The 16,861-nt window shown below is 31.9% G+C and overlaps 2 protein-coding genes across 2 annotated transcripts; one reads left to right on the plus strand and one right to left on the minus strand.

Annotated features, from left to right (window-relative positions):
- Positions 1-59: 59 nt before the first annotated feature.
- Positions 60-1,663, minus strand: LOC100745401 (surfeit locus protein 1). The gene is made up of 5 exons (XM_003486224.4): positions 1,341-1,663; positions 1,133-1,254; positions 870-1,061; positions 626-799; positions 60-570 (listed from the first exon to the last, which is right to left on the minus strand). Exons 1-5 carry the CDS (start codon positions 1,560-1,562, stop codon positions 354-356), a joined length of 927 nt encoding a protein of 308 aa, XP_003486272.1. The 5' UTR covers positions 1,563-1,663; the 3' UTR covers positions 60-353.
- A 2,241-nt stretch (positions 1,664-3,904) lies between these two features.
- Positions 3,905-14,657, plus strand: LOC100750023 (cartilage oligomeric matrix protein). Its single transcript, XM_003486262.4, has 15 exons — positions 3,905-4,197; positions 5,570-5,743; positions 5,838-6,058; positions 7,129-7,714; positions 8,124-8,209; positions 8,287-8,350; positions 9,326-9,539; positions 9,744-9,872; positions 10,047-10,323; positions 10,449-10,556; positions 10,684-11,056; positions 11,911-12,264; positions 12,335-12,562; positions 12,994-13,503; positions 14,371-14,657. Exons 1-15 carry the CDS (start codon positions 4,119-4,121, stop codon positions 14,445-14,447), a joined length of 3,480 nt encoding a protein of 1,159 aa, XP_003486310.1. The 5' UTR covers positions 3,905-4,118; the 3' UTR covers positions 14,448-14,657.
- The last annotated feature ends 2,204 nt before the right edge of the window (positions 14,658-16,861 follow it).

The raw sequence follows: 16,861 nt of genomic DNA on the forward strand, positions 1-16,861 counted from the left end.
TGGTGTATTTTCATATTTGTATGGTATATTTTCATATTTGTATTTTCTATGGTGACTTCTTCAATGTAATTGTATACCATGACCATTGTTGACAATTTTGTTGGTAGTGGTTATCACTGTTGTTGTTATAATAATAAAAAGCGACATTTTTTAATGAAGAATTGATATTCCTTTATTAGCATAGTACAATCACTTTTTTGTGGTATAGAATAATTGTAACAATATATTTTATTTATTAAATTACTAAGATTAAATTACAAAAAAATATTAGACTAATAATATATGATTCTTATATATATATGCGCATGATAACTATTTTCTTTATGACCTAAATGCATATTCAGTGCTTGTTTTCAATGTGTTAATGGTATTCTTTTTATGAATTTCCAGTACCACATGTACGCAGTAGCTCCAGACAGACAATACCATGTGAGGAGATAATTTAAGTGGTCATTTCGTAATTCCACTCTTGTTTGACCACTAATTGGATATTGATTCAAATTGTTGTCAGTGCTCATTTCGAGGTATATAGGAGACGTATCTGCCTTTTCAGCCATTTCATACACATCTCTGGAAAATAAACAAAGATTTATTTAGGAATTATAGTGCTAATATTTTTACATACCTATAATACCACATATTATGATGTGGACGATTTTTAGGAACAAAAGATGGTCTTCTTTCACTCATTCTTAAAATTCCTACAATTTCTTGTTCATCTTCTACCTCAGATTGGTATCTCTGTGGTGAATTTTTTAATGTTTTTGGAATCCAGCCACGATTTACCAGAATTGTTAAGCTGCAAAATACTTTAAGCTTTAAAACAAAAGAAGAATAAATGTACATCCTTTTAGTACATCTCTACTTACTCTCTATCTGCCAACTTAAAGGGTGTAATAATATGATATCCCCTTTTTGATCTGCTTCCAAAAGAAAAATTGGCATCTGATGGTTTACCATCTTTTATCAGGCTTCTATTTGCTGCCATAAATTCTTTGTCATATAAAAATGTTCCTCTCACTCTAATAGGATAATATTCCTTTGTCTCCAAATCTTCTAAACTGAATAAAATTGATCATTGTTCCATATAATTCTATAATAGTAAAAATGTTATAAATTTTATTCTCCTTACTTTTCTGGTAATTCAAAAGGTTCATGACTAGTACGCTTTTTTAGTCTTTCTACTAAATCTGTTTTCCATTTAAGCCTTCGAACTTGCCATGTACCAAGCAAAAATGTACAAATTGGTACACTCTGTTTTTCAATTTTTCGATACAAAAAGATACTGTTTATAATAATCAATTCTCTGTAATATATGACACTTTTTGTCTCTAACTTACCAATAAACAATATGCAGGGAAACTAATTTTTTCACTTGACTTGTAGTTGGATTCATAAGGTTCCTGTCCATAAATATCACTTCTGAAAGTTTTGCGATTTGGTTTCTGATTTGTAAGCTTACACCACCATTGAGATAAAGTTTCTTTGCTCAGAGATCGAACAATGATAATATTATATGGTTTTCCTACTTTCGTAAAAATTCTTCTAGTTGATACATTCATTTTTGTCGATATTCACCTGGATGCTTATAGGTTATGTTTTAGAATGAACAGTAATTGTATACACGGAACCGCGAGCACAGTATAGAATCATTTGATCATTTGACATAGATCAATTGTCGTGTTAATGTCATTCCCAACTTTATCGATTTAGCATGAAACGAGTGTATTGGGAAACTTAGTGGAGGCGTAGTTTAGATTTTAGTCCTCTGATGGTAAGATAACAAACTACTGAAAATAGGTCCTATGTTCTTTTTGTTCATTTATCCAAATTAGCTGACTTATTTACTTTCCAAATACTCAATAACTTTCAATAACTAAAATTTTTTTAATTGAGAAAATGTTCTTTGAGAGCTAGTCTATCCAGTATTCTTTTCTCCCATTCGAAGGCTTTAGCAGCTGTTGATGTAAGTACTTACCAGGCTCTGTATTAAAAGCTTAACTGATAAAATTACTGTATTCTTTAACGAGAAATTTTTAAACAATGCATACAACTATCTAGAAGAAAAATTTTAGTTAAATTTTCGACATGACTTTCTAAAAATCATAAATTTTATGTCCAATTCTGTTTATGATTGTATATATTGCATATACACCTGTTTGATGGGATAAAATCTTGTTTTGTAAAGTGTAATCAGCATACCCTCATAGAGAATGATATAACCTTGCTCACTTTTAGATCTTTCATCATGCACTGAAGCTGTCAATAATTTCCTTTTGACTTAATTTATTTTTTAATTTCACTAAATTTTCATTTTCTTGGAGAAAAAGATAAAAATGAACAGTGTTATTTTACATGCAAGACTGTAATAACCGTGCACACTCTAATATACGTTAACAGTGGTCGTCATTCGGATACTCTTTAAAACACAATAACCCTTTTAAAATCGGATCAAACGACTTGACATTGTTTGAGAAGCTAGACAAATTAATAACTAGATAATGTGTAAAAAAATTGCTGATACAATTGCAATTGGTCAGAATTGCGAGAAAAATAGTGAAGGTTGGTTTCTACAACTTTTTTATCTGAGCTTCTAATGAAAATTTAAACAATTCGTTTTATAGATTTATATCAGTTATAATATATACATGCTGACAATTTGATCAATGAAATTTTTGCATTGTCCAAATTTTCATTACAGGCTCATAAAAATTGCATGGACAAAATGTCCAACACGTACATATATAACTGGCATAAATCTACAAAACGTATTGTTTAAATTTTCATTACAGGTTCATAAAAATTTCATCGATCAAATTTTCAGCACGTACATATTATAACTGACATAAATCTACAAAACGTATTGTTTAAATTTTCATTACAGGCTCAGATAAAAAAGTTGTAAAAATCGGCCTTCATTATTTTCTTCGTGATTCTGCCCAGTTGGAATTTTCTCAAAACCTCCAAGCTTTTCGATTAATACAGAGCCTAATAAATACATCAATATTTGTTCAAGCCTCCGGACGAGAGAAAAGGCTACTGGATATCATAATTCTCAATGAACATTCCTTCAATTAAAAAAAGTCTTAAGTTACCAGAAGCTACTGAGCATTTGCAACGTAAATAAATTAGCTGATTTAATTAAATGAAAGACGCAAGGCATTAGGTTTGTATTTATTTTCCTTCTGTTTCATACAATAAGTTTTACAAAATAAACGTAAAAATATCTACTAAACTAATAGTTTTTCGACATAGGTAGATTAATAAGTTTTTATAGAAAATCTCAAGTTGCATCGATTAATGTATTAAAAAATATATAATTCCATTAAAAAAAACAAGGGTGATCTTCACAACACCTTTATACACCTACCTATAGAGAAACTAATCTAGCATTAAAATATGCTCCCGTTGAAGCTATTCAACTTTTATGTGAAACATTTTTCGGTATAATTTATATTTAAAAAACTCAGAGCAACTTATAAGAATAAATTAAGTCACACATTGTGCTTCAATTAAAAGAGAATACAAGGAACATTTTAATCACCGTAAAGGCTCTTAATACAATGCATTTTACGTCATGAAATATTAAATTGCAATATTTAATAATTATATGGTAATTTATTAGTTTTGAATTTCGAAATATCATTCTAGTAATTATTAATTTAGTGTACATAGTTTTATAAATATTTTATTTAATGGTCCTTTTTATGTTTTAGGGATAACGAAGATATTAAATGACTTTTAATCAGAATCATTAGATTAAATATTGGGCGTGGTTATGGATAAGGAAAGAAGAGGTGTTTATAAAGTAATTATTCGTAGATGTATCAATTCCTTTCGTTCTATATGCCACGGACAACGACTCTGTACTCGGAAATTTCCGTGGGTGAGTTATAAAGTCGTCGGTAGGCTTTTCCATGTCTCAGTCGATGAACGTCCTGCCAACGTCCCGCGATTTTATTCATCACGATTTATTTATTCTAGATCAGTACGTCTTAACCTTAATCAACACGCAGTAGGAGTAAACCGTAAATACGACGCAAAAAAAAAAAAAATAAAATTGGCTAATTGATCTCGTGGAAAAATAATCGATTAAATTCCGAAGACAGTGATTTAAAATGCATATTGTCGCGTCGTTGATCTTCGCGATACTATTCGTTGTTTACGTCGCTGATTGTAACGTGAAATTGGATAAAGGTAAGATGGAACGATTATTTTCATGTTTTTCGTTTATTAAATTTATCACGTAATTATTTTTATTCGTGAATGTTAGTAAACAATTTAAGAATAAAAGTGGAATATCAATGGCAATGATATAGAAGGTCTATCAACTCTATGAATGTGGCTTTCGTAATTAAAAACAGATCCAGATTCTTCAGTTCAATATAGTTTAATAGCTTTTAGCGTATAAATTAAAAATACAAGACTTTAGTTCCAAAATTTTTTAATTCTAGTTGCTTAATTTTGTAAATATAATAACATTTTGAGGATATATGAAGATTGGAAAATTTTGTAATTTTTAAGCATTAAGAATTTTGGATGACAGATAAATCTAATGTTTCCAATATAGGTATACAATATTTAATATCAAGCTTGACAAAAGTATGGATAAAAATAATTTTCTGGTCACAATTAAACTTGTTAATTAGTACAAATATAGTATAACAAATCTTTGGATATCTTCAAGTATAATATAGAATCTAGAAGATTTCAAATATGGATTAATGTTTCCTATCTTATAATGCTAAAAGTAAAATAAACTGCGAGTTAAAAACTAATTAGAATATTGATCTTGAATTATATATCTACAACCTAGATTCTTGATTATCAATTCTAATTAATTTTTCTTTATCTTTCCTTGCGTTTTTTAAAACTATTATTTTCCTCCTATAGTCTTGGAAGCAAAGTAAACTGTGTCATAGTAAAACAGTAGAGGTAGAACGTTCCCATAAGGTGTTTACGGTGTTGCAAACCAGTCCCCATACAACTTGACAAGAAACCCGGTAACGGCACGCAAGGAACGACAAATGGTTTTTACAACAGTTCAACTTGAAATAACTATTTTCATGCTCGCCAATTGTGGAAGTAATTCATCTATCTTTAGGAAAACAACTTTTTTTGACACAAATTTACTAACGACATTTTTTCTACTATTTTGAGATAAACAATAGACAAAAGAAATATTTTATAATTAGGCTGCGGATATTTATCAAATTCATATCTTTATAAGTACAATTAAGTAGGTAAAGATTTATTTCATCCTTTGAATATTATACCTAACCAGTATGTACTTTGAACATTTCATATATTTTGTTTCATATAATATGCATTGTTGTATATCTTCTTATCTTTAAAATAAGTTTGAAAAAATTCGCAGTCTACTAATAAACGATATCGAAATTCGATACGATCCTGTGTGGGCTCTGGGAAATTTCTGAAGCTCTGCATGAAACCTTTTCTCTAAGCATTGAAGGTGATAAAAGCACGATGACATCCCTGAAATGATAATAAGTCAGAGTTTCTCAAAATGAAATTAATTAATATTTTTCCTTGTTACAAATGCTTACAGGGTTGACGACAAATCTTCGAGAAACATGGGACTACAATGATTTTGTGATTGTTGCTTTGAACGCCAAATCAAAAAAGAAACAATCAGAAGCAGCGATTGATATTCTTCTAGCTGTAAAATACGAGAAATCGAAGACAAAAATGATATTTAAGTTCGACAGACAAACTAATCGAAGTAAGAAGAATATTCCAAATACAAATTATTTGATTCTTATAAATAAAAAATATTATTATATATTTCTTACTAATTCATTTTAACTCTATTTTAGTCATCTACGAGAAGACTAACCGAAATGGTCATCGAACTACAGAGCGCCTGGAAATTCAGAACGTGAATGCTCCATGGAAGAAAATAATCGTCTTCGTGCATCAGAATAAACCTGACCCCGAAATAGACATTTACGTTGATTGCATTTATCAAGGCATGCTACACTTGAAGGAAAGCTTCCGTAAGGTAGCAGAAAATGAAGATGATTCTCTTGTAGAAGTGGTGAGTTTTTATTATCAAAGAATTAAAAATAATAGGTGTTTGAAGTCTTCTAAGCCTAAATACTTGAGTTACGAATATTAGTAACAATATTAGAAAAAATACTAATATTAAACACTTCACGTTAATTACTTCTTCGGATGTTTTAATAATTACTTTATTGTTCTATTATCCCGTGACGTACGGACATCTATAATGGTGTGGAGTGAACAAATTCAATTGGGTCAAAGTAATTTTGTTCTTTCCTTTTTCTTTTTTTTACAATTTCTTTTTGTTTCTGTTTTGTCAAAGGACAAACAACCAAAACACGCGTTCTTTCATCTATCATTGAAGAATTTCACGGTTGTTACCAGAGAACCGGTGACGTTAGATATCGTAGGATGATGCTATTCCAAATATGGCAAGCCAGTCCAAGGCTGCTCGCATTTATTACGTGTAGCTGTTAACTCGCGTAACACATTTAAGCATAGTGAATTGATTTCGATTCGCTTAGACTTCATCATTATTGAATATTCACGGTCTGCTTTCTTGCACTCGAGATATGCATACAAAAAGAACCACAATGATGGTAATTTATGAGCTAAAAAGAGAGAGAAAACGAGCCTTCTTTTCTTCTCGCTCTTGTCTTTTCGTTATTTAAATATTCATGAAAAAGCTCGTTAATATACAAATAGCCTTAGTGTTTCTTCTTTTAAGTGACTTTACGTTGTTTAGAAATAATCTTGTAAAGGAAATAGCACTATTTACTACTTGTAATACGTCGTTGTTACTCTTTGTATTATAACTGAAAAACGCATTAAACTGAGTGTCATTTTCCTATATAATGATGATAGCTAATTTTTCTACCTCAATATATATAGCTAAAAGATTTGATATATTCAGATATATATTTAATCTAAATGTGAAACATCTATGATATACATACATGCAGTATTACATCAATAGAAAAAGAATTCCAAAACTCAACTAGTTGTATTGTGAAAAATGTAATTTTATTGCTGTATATTTATTATTTTTAACAATTATAGAACTTTCAATCTAAAGAATTTAACTTAGAAAAGTTGTGTCTTTAGTTTAGAGAAAGGAGGAGTCACGTAAAGGCGTATCCCTTATTATCCGTCAGCGACGCTCTGAAACAAGAAAATTGTCCCAACTATCTGGCCGGTCTAGGCACGTTATCCGAGGAGTACAAAGAGTCTGTTGAGTCTGACGAATCAATTCCTACATCAACCAACGACAATTCTGATAATAATTCCGACGAATTTTCACACGAGATTAATCCACCTCGTAGAAAATTAGGAAACAATGAAAACTCCACAACTGAAACTTCAGATACGCCCGAGGATACAAGTTCGCTTGAAGATTTCGGCGATTCAGATTTTAAACAATCATCCCAATCGAAACACGATCATCGTCCTATTGAACGTCCTGAGAAATATCATTCTGTAAGCGAGGTTGAAACTAATCAAGAAGATGTTTCGAGTCATGTGAAACGTTCGCGTCAGAAAACACGATCTGAATACTTTGACGGACCTTTTTACGAGAATCCCATGGAATGGAATAATTTTGGTGAATTGGATCCATTGAGTCAGTCCAACTTGTATCATAAGAGATTTCCGCGAAGAGGGGACATAGGGATTCAGAGTCTGAACGAAAAGGGTAAGCTGTAATTGAAGTGAATCATGCGAAAAATGAATTAATAAATAGACTGCGGATCTTTATGCACTTGTAGGAAATTTGGACGTGCAAAATTGTACATAACACGCAGATAACACGAAGAAATGTTTAAAATAACCATTGTATAGTGCTTTCTATAATATCTGGTAATTAAAACAATTTTCTATCTGGGATCTCTTTTCTTAATTGTATTCTGGAAAACACGAATTTGCACAAAAAAACTGCAGTTTATTGATAAATTTTAATATCTTAACTGTTCTAATTGTTTAAGATATTAACTATCATGATGGAAGTTTAGGAAATAAAATGTGTAGATAGTGTGTTATCTAACATCGGGCATTATTTTTTATTTCTGATGATTTCAAAATCTTAAGAAAATGTGATTTTGCAGTTTGTTTAATGGATTTTCAAATCGTGAGGACATTAAACGAGTTGATTGAAGCTACTAGGAAGGTCTGGAGAGAAATAGAATTAAACGTGAGTAATAACGTCGCCTATAATTATTCAAGAATATTTAATGAACAGTTCTCTGATTAATATGGTTTTCCTTTCAGAAACTGGAAATGCGACATCTTCGACAACTAATTGAAAATTGCGCAGCATGTCGTGTACCTCCTGGTGGGTATTGAACGAATTACATACACGAAAGATATCTTTATTGTTAACTGCTTTTAATTTTCTATTTGTTCTTCGATAATATTTTTTAACTTAATTTTTCTCAATCTTTTCCCATCTTTCGAGACAATTTTTTTAGTAACGATTTTCACAAGTGTGCAAATAGTTGTTAATATTATAAACAACGAAAGAGCATCTAAATAAATGTATAATACGGCCTTACATTGCAATAAATGTACATTTCTGGCAAAATGGAATAATGTTGTGACTCATATTCTTACTTTTTTAAGAGAATGATTAGGAATAAAGATCCTCGAATCACTGGATTAGTTCGTATGATCGGAAAGCAACGCGATTAGATCGAAAAGCGACGTCTTAACCGAAACGACTAATATCTAAATCGAGGAAAATGATATTGGCAACGTGATTATAGCCTGAAAGGAAATTGCAGGAATAGAAAATACTGTATGAACTGGGAAAATATTAAATTGTCGCGAAGACACCAGAAACTAATACAGGAACTAAATCAAAGTTGTCAAAAACAAAATAACTAATTTATGAAAAATTGTTCAAAAAACTTTTCAAAAGAATTGCTCAAATGTATAATAATATGATGCTTGAATCGAAACTACAAATAGAACATGAAACGATATTCTAAAATATTTCTGGCATTTATAATATATATACGAAATACTAAAAGCTGTTAATTAGATATATGCACGAAGAATATTCCATAATATATTTTTCCTCTATGGAAAAAAAGAACAAAGAGAGCTATTTTGCCTTGGGTTATAGACATTTTCAAAAATCTGTGATTCTGACTAGTTTAGTAGAGATAAATGTAGATTAACCATTAGTAATTGTAGCATTAAAGTGGATTCCAAGCACAGGCGGAAATCTGTTGAGTCGCAATACGGTCGAGGTTTCTTCTTGGAATAGCGATACCCTGACAAGTTCCTGATCCTAGTAATTCCACAGTTTCACCGATGACCACGGCGGCTCCTCCTCCTAGTTGCGATTACAAATCGCCCTGCTTCCCGGGCGCTGACTGCATTAACACACCACGCGGGCCACAGTGCGGAGCGTGCCCGCCACAATACACCGGTGATGGATATCGTTGCGTGAAAATTAGTTGCGCGCACAACCCTTGCTTTTACGGGGTCCGTTGCTACGACCGCGCGGATGGATACAGGTACGAGTAGAATCATTGAATTAATTACAATACAGTTCCCGGCGATTGAATTACGACCGTATGCAGAAATTTCACTTTTCGAAGTATGATATGTAGGTGTACCCATCCTTGATCCTTATGTTACTTAGTGAGAAACATTTAGACAGCGTACATAGGATATCGGAAAGGATATGAGTTGTAATGAATCGAATAACAATTTTTCAGGTGTGGAAATTGTCCCAACGGTTACGTAGGTGATGGTAAACGCTGCGAACGATTTAAGGGTGGTTGCGAGCCTCATTCTTGCTATCCGGATGTGAAATGCGATCCAATTCTTCATCCGCCGTATTTCAAGTAATGAAATGAAAATGTCAAGTCAATCCATAAATTTCTATAATTTAAATAGAATTAATTGTAATTTAATTGAACTTAAAGTGTTAAGTGTAAATTACAATTATTTATTATAAAGCGTAAAGAAATTGTGAAGGACTATTCCAAGGTTTTTGACTGAACTATAATGATTTTTAGATGCGGTTCTTGCCCAAGCGGGTTCATGGGTAATGGATCTACGTGTGTTGATATAAACGAATGCGAGCTAGCTCAACCTTGTCATCCAGGAGTACGATGTATCAATCTTCATCCAGGATTCAAATGCGAATCTTGTCCACCAGGATTTGCTGGACCTATAGTCGAAGGAGTCGGTTTGGAAATCGCAATGGTTCGCAAGCAAATTTGCCAAGACATAAATGAATGCGAAAATAACAATGGAGGATGCGATCCATATATGACATGCATTAATACGGAGGTAGTTTTTGCAAAAATTCGTAACAATTCGATTAAATTCAATAAATACAATTTAAATATTGAAGTTACTTCTTTATTATATTTTTAATTATATTTCCAACTTAACAATTCTTATTAACACTTCAGGGCTCGTATAGATGTGGTACTTGTAGAACAGGTTACGTGGGAAACCAAACATTTGGCGATGTAAACGCCGATTGTATTTGTACCAACACCAATGAATACACATGCAGAGTAAGAAAACAAATCCAACACAACTACTCTTTTAAGTCTATATATATATATCTGTGTGTGTGTTCCAGACAAAACAATCAAATTATACATCAAATTCACAATTTACATCAAAAAATACAATTTCTAGTGTCGCGTTGGATGGGCAGGGGATGGACTGATGTGTGGTTCGGACAGAGACAGCGATGGAATTCCTGATAGGAACCTCCGTTGTCATGATTCACGTTGTCGTATGGACAACTGTCCATTTATACCAAATACTGGACAAGAGGATGCGGATAGAGATGGTTTGGGTGATGCCTGTGATCCAGACGCTGATAACGATGGCATCTTGAATCCTTCGGACAACTGTCCTTTAGTTCCAAACCCTAGCCAGGAAGACAGTGATCATGATTCTATCGGCGATGCCTGCGATAATTGTCCTCTAGTAAAAAATCTAAAGCAGGACGACACTGACGATGATGGCATCGGTGACGCCTGTGACGACGACATTGATAACGATGGTGAGATTTTAAAGAGAAATTTATTTTAGGTTCAGTAATAGATGGTAGACAAAATTATAAATTTAGATAAATTTAATTAATCGATAGATTAATTTCAAAATTCCCAATCGATATTGGTAAGAGTATTCTTCATTTCTAAGAATGTTTTTGTATAAAATAGAATGTCTTCTAAAATATTTACGTGGTAAAATCGACGAAACATTTTTTAAAGCTCTTTTCAACATTTTTTTCAAAGAATTGGATATGTAGGGAGAAAAATATTCGGCCAATCGGGTTTAACTGAAGCGGGATTCGTACCCAAATTTGTTTTGCCGGACGGGTGCTTTTCCAATTAAGCTACCCAGAGAGTCCATCGGCGAATCCTTTTTCTCTCAAATTCTTATACTTACATAAGTATAAAGTATATATAACGTCCAACATCATCTCTTACAAGCCGGCGCCAGCCTGACAATTTGTGACGATCTTCGATTACCCACAATGCATGATTAACTGTCGATAATTACCATATAACATTGATCTATACAATAAATATCGATCAATTGAAATAAATAATCATTACTTGATTATTTAATTTACACTACTGCGCATCAAAGGGCTTATAATACTTTTCTTGAGATTTTAGAGAGAAAAAATGTTCATCCAATCAGGTTTTACTGGACCGGGATTCGAACCCGGATCTTCCGCTTACCGAACGGGTGCTTTCCCGATTAAGCTACCTAGGCCGTTAGCAAATGTTTTCTTCAAATTTGTTATCTAGCACTAGGCGGTTATCTACAAATGTTTTATATTAAATACTTTTTAAAACATTTTTGATAGAATATCTTTTATGATCAATAACGTTTATAATCTCATAGCTATCTTGAATGAGAACGACAATTGTCCAAAAACGAAGAATCCAGATCAAAATGACCGCGATATGGATGGAATTGGCGACGCCTGCGACAATTGTCCTGATATATACAATGAGGACCAATTGGACCAGGATGAAGATGGGGTAGGTGATGCTTGCGACAACGACAACGATAAAGATAGAGATGGTGTGCAAGACGATAGAGACAATTGTCCTGATGTCATGAATTCAGGACAAAATGATATTGACCACGATGGTATAGGAGATGAATGCGATAATGATATGGATAATGATGGTGTGCCCAATTCGATTGACAATTGTCCTTACGTTTACAATCCGGATCAACGTCGCACGCATCGTAAGTAAAGAATCATCGAATCGTAAAGATTATCATATAAAAATTAAAAAAAAATATTATACGTATTTAGATGAGAATAGTGGTGATGCTTGCTGGAACGACAATGATAACGACACTGTGAAGAACTTATTAGACAATTGTCCTAACAATAGTTTGATTTGGGCAACAGATTTCAGAAAATATACTACGGTTGCTTTAGATCCTATTGGTACTGCTCAAGTAGATCCTGTTTGGGTAATACACCACGAAGGGGCTGAAATTCAGCAGCTTTATAATAGTGATCCCGGGCTTGCTATTGGTAATGTAGTAATTTGTATTAATTTATATCTATTAATCAATTTATTTATTTATTATAGTAGCTGCAAAAGGTATTTGTACACAGTTACATTTACTACAGCATTTACATAATATTAATTAATTAGATCCAAGTATATTAAATTTCATATCATTTACTAATACCTTCGGTTACAAAAATTTGATACTATAAAAGTGAGATATAAAATCTCATAAAAAACGTCTCATTAGAAGATAAAAATATGTATTTAGTATTTACAAATACTTCGTGTAGTCACTATGTAATGAACATCAGGTTGACGGATATGAAATTTTGTTTCTCTGAAACAGAATTTAGCAGACTAATATCATCTAATTTACTAATCATACTAAAGGAGAAATTTGAAATTTTGTAATCTGTTTATTTCCTTGACTTTAAGTCTTCATCTGCAACAGGTCCGGATATATTCAGCGGCGTAGATTTCGAGGGCACGTTCTTCATCGACGACGACGGAGACGACGACTACGTTGGTTTCGTTTTTTCTTACCAGGACAACCGTAGATTCTACGTCGTGTGCTGGAAGAAAGGCCATCAACCATATTGGATGCCGAATCCGTTCAGAGCAGTAGGAGAACCCGGAGTTTTTTTGAAACTCGTCAATTCAGATACAGGTCCCGGAGAATTTCTTAGAAACAGCCTTTGGCATAATGAAGATGTACCCAACCAGGTGAAGATTCTTTGGCATGACCCAAAGAAAATCGGGTGGAAAGAAAGGACACCGTATAGATGGCATCTGTTACATAGACCTAAAATCGGTCTAATTAGGTTCCGACTTTATCAAGGAAAACAGCTAGTAGCTGACTCAGGAAATGTTTACGACTCGACATTGAAAGGTGGCAGATTGGGTGTTTACTGTTTCTCCCAGGAAAAGATTACTTGGTCCAATTTGTTATATACGTGTAAAGGTAAGATTTTATTTGTAAAGGTGCTAGGTTTGCTCTTGGAATTTGGTTGCAAGCGTTGGTGGATACATTGAAAATATATTACGCAATTTTTAGGGCAGAAATTAAATCATTTATAATCAAAAATAAGCTTCTCAGGCGATATTTTCATATATGAACTACTTTCATTGTATCCCATTGTGTCACATTGTATGTGACATGTAAATATCGCTTACAAGTATTGTGTCGCCCTGTATACGCATATTTATTAATGTCGTTCAGTATAGATAACAAAATTGTTATATAATATAAATGTCATACATTTAAGAATTAAGAGTTACAGATTAATGAAGGAAACTGATAATAGATCGAAAACATCAATTATAAATGAAGAAATTCATATACAACATATAAAATATATACATTTTTTAATTATTTACAGTTTAACACAAGACTTTTACTTAAACTATATTTAGGTGTAAAACAACTCGAAACAGAATCTCACTACTTTAACGCTTCAGCAATACGGTAGCTAAAATTTGAACCCAATATATTAATAAAACTTCAAATTTATCCGCGATAATACAATAATTGATTTAATCCACACCAATTCACACGTGAACTTTTCCTTTAGCATATGCATTTTTTGCATCTTTTCCTTCAAATTTGCTAATAATTTAACAATAATCCTAATTAATGATTTTTATATTATAATTTAACATTCCTTATATAATAATTTATTGTGTTATAAATTAAAAAGTATACAAAATATGAACCTGTAGTCCAACCTTATCACTGAACAATAAACTCTAACAGAAATACTCTTACTTTAAATGCCTTTAAAAAGACAAAATCTTCGTAAAATTTCTGAATTTTTATGATATTTTTCAGAGACTGTCCCGAAATTGGTATGGAACGAGTTGCCGGCGAACTTGAAGAAAGAAGTAAATGTAGAGATGAACAACTAGATCAGACCTTCTACCAGACTTATCTATTACGACTCACTTTAATAACTTCTTGAAATGTATTCCATCATTTTAGGAAAATTTTGTCTATTTAAGCCGAATATCATGAATTTGGTTCGTTTCCCGCGATGAGAACTAAAAAATATTCTTAAGTGTATGTATATGTATCTATATTTACGAGCTTTATTCAATATGGGCAAAATTCATTGGAAAGTTTCGTGATTCTTTTTCTCTCTTTTATTTCTTTTTTTTATGAAATTCGAAGTTTTGTAACATTTAAGAATATACGTAATTAAAGATACAGCATGACAAATACCTTCAATGAACCTTCTTCCAGCAGCTAAGGACGAGGGAAATCTTAAAAATAGATTATATTTTTACGGAATGTGTGCAACGAACGCTTAATTCTCTAATTAACAAGGATATATTAAAATATGATTGTGCGCTTTCCGAACGATTTCAATCGAATATATTAAATTTATTACATTATGTTTTACTATACCGATGTGTGCAAGGATACGGAAGTTGCTTTTATGAGAAATGGACAAATTAAAGCTTTGTACTCTTGATAATCCTTACGAGTATCGTGAATTCAAAATTAAATACGAGGAACAGCGTAAGTTAATGTTCATTGTAAATTGAATCGTATTTAGAAATGACTTATGCCGAAATGACTGCTCTCATCAATTTCATTTAATCTCGAAGAAACAGGTGATAAAGAATTACAGATTATTGTGGATATAGGATATACGAGATGTGGTTTAATATACAAAGTAACTAATAAAATAAATTAATCATGTAAACTCTGATGTTTAAGAGATTAGATAGTTGGATCTCATAAGTGCTCTTATTTTAATATGACTAATTTTTCTTCCCTTCGAATAGTAGTTTTAATATTTCAAAAGTTTCCATAGCTAAATCACACGTTTTACAATCGATTTACATTGGTCGTTACAGTTCAAAAAGCGCACATCTAAATCGTTCCCTCTTTTTTAAGTGATTGACAAAGTCGATCAAAGTGCCTAGAAAAAATTTCTCGCTTTGATAATATACGCGTTTAAAACGTTTTCATATTTGTGTGTATGTGTATGTGTCTCTGTGTGTGTGTGTGTGTGTGTTCTTTTTTTTCTTTACTAAAGAGTGTCTACTTACAATGTCACGGAATAACGAGGCTCTTTACGATAGGTATTAAAAAAAACTATATATATACACGTTCGTATAAGAAAATGTTTACGGTACAAGATGAACTAATCGTTGCGAAATTTAGGAAGAACATTTGTACGTGACAGAGAGACAAATTTTCGAAATATTTCTACGCGTTGCTTGAATGAAGAGAATAGGTGCGTATATAGTTTATTAATAATGTATTGTATATTGCGAGGTACCAAAAAGAAATACGATAAATATCGAAATAAATAACACATAAATGTACACGATACTTAGGCCCATTAAAAATTAAAAAACATAATAATTTATTATTTTTTCTATCACGAATAAAATTTCATTACACACTCCTTCCTTCGATATACGCAATAAATTTATTCAACAAATAATTCCATTATGGCTGAGAGAAGCGTAAACCTATTAATGTAAACATTTTGTAATTCATTAGTGCAAGAAATAAAAGTATGTAAGAGAAGAAACTGGTGTATACGTATAAAAATATTTATTTCAGATATGTTGCGCAGGATGTCCAAGGTAATCAACCTTTTCTTTTTCATTAAAAATTAACCAAAGAATGGTCAGGATGATACGATACGTACGATCACAAACAAGGATTTTTTAACATAAATAAATACCATAAAAGGATAATACCAATATAGCGTCTAGCCGCGTAAATCGAAGGACGAGAGAGATAACTTCTTATCGCTTCTTATTCATTTACAAAAGTTGTAAATATACTTGTACAAAAGTATATATATATATATATACTTTTCTTGAAATAACATAAATACTTGAAAAAAGAAACTGTCTGGCTTAAATAACCATTTTGCTTATTACTCTTCCTATGTATGTCAATGTGTTACGTTAACATTCTGCACGGGAACGGAAAATCCTGTTGTTACATATAAATAGTCGAAGTCTAGAGATCGTAATTAAAAATAAAACTTAACTTTATATTTACACTAAGGAACATATAGATACCATTTGTTTCAAAGCTACAGCAATTCCTTCTCCGTGGAAGTTCTTGAATAAATCGGAAGTTATATTTTAAATGCACTAACCATCGGAGAGAGGCCGAATAAATATTGTACAACTATTACAAAATAGGGCGTACACATACACATACGTCAAAAGGGTCAGATTTCACGACTTTAAGAGTTTATAGCGTTTTTACCATTTTCTTTAGTGTTAATCAGCACATGCACTTTCTATACTGTTCTCTTCATAGATCCTATAAACTTTTAAAATCTTAA

The sequence above is a fragment of the Bombus impatiens genome, unplaced genomic scaffold (genome assembly GCF_000188095.3).
Source record: "Bombus impatiens unplaced genomic scaffold, BIMP_2.2 scf_0102, whole genome shotgun sequence".
In the NCBI taxonomy this organism is placed as follows: domain Eukaryota; kingdom Metazoa; phylum Arthropoda; class Insecta; order Hymenoptera; family Apidae; genus Bombus; species Bombus impatiens.

Excerpts from the sequence above, each read along its gene's own strand:
- LOC100745401 (XM_003486224.4), bottom strand. The coding sequence starts at position 1,562 with ATGAATGTATCAACTAGAAGAATTTTTACGAAAGTAGGAAAACCATAT. Across the intron at positions 1,255-1,340 it reads TCCCTGCATATTGTTTATTG|AGTGTACCAATTTGTACATT; the intron begins GTAAGTTAGAGA and ends ATTGAAAAACAG. Across the intron at positions 800-869 it reads TTTAAGTTGGCAGATAGAGA|CTTAACAATTCTGGTAAATC; the intron begins GTAAGTAGAGAT and ends AGTATTTTGCAG.
- LOC100750023 (XM_003486262.4), top strand. The coding sequence starts at position 4,119 with ATGCATATTGTCGCGTCGTTGATCTTCGCGATACTATTCGTTGTTTAC. Across the intron at positions 8,351-9,325 it reads AGCATGTCGTGTACCTCCTG|TTTCACCGATGACCACGGCG; the intron begins GTGGGTATTGAA and ends GTAATTCCACAG. Across the intron at positions 10,324-10,448 it reads TGACATGCATTAATACGGAG|GGCTCGTATAGATGTGGTAC; the intron begins GTAGTTTTTGCA and ends TTAACACTTCAG.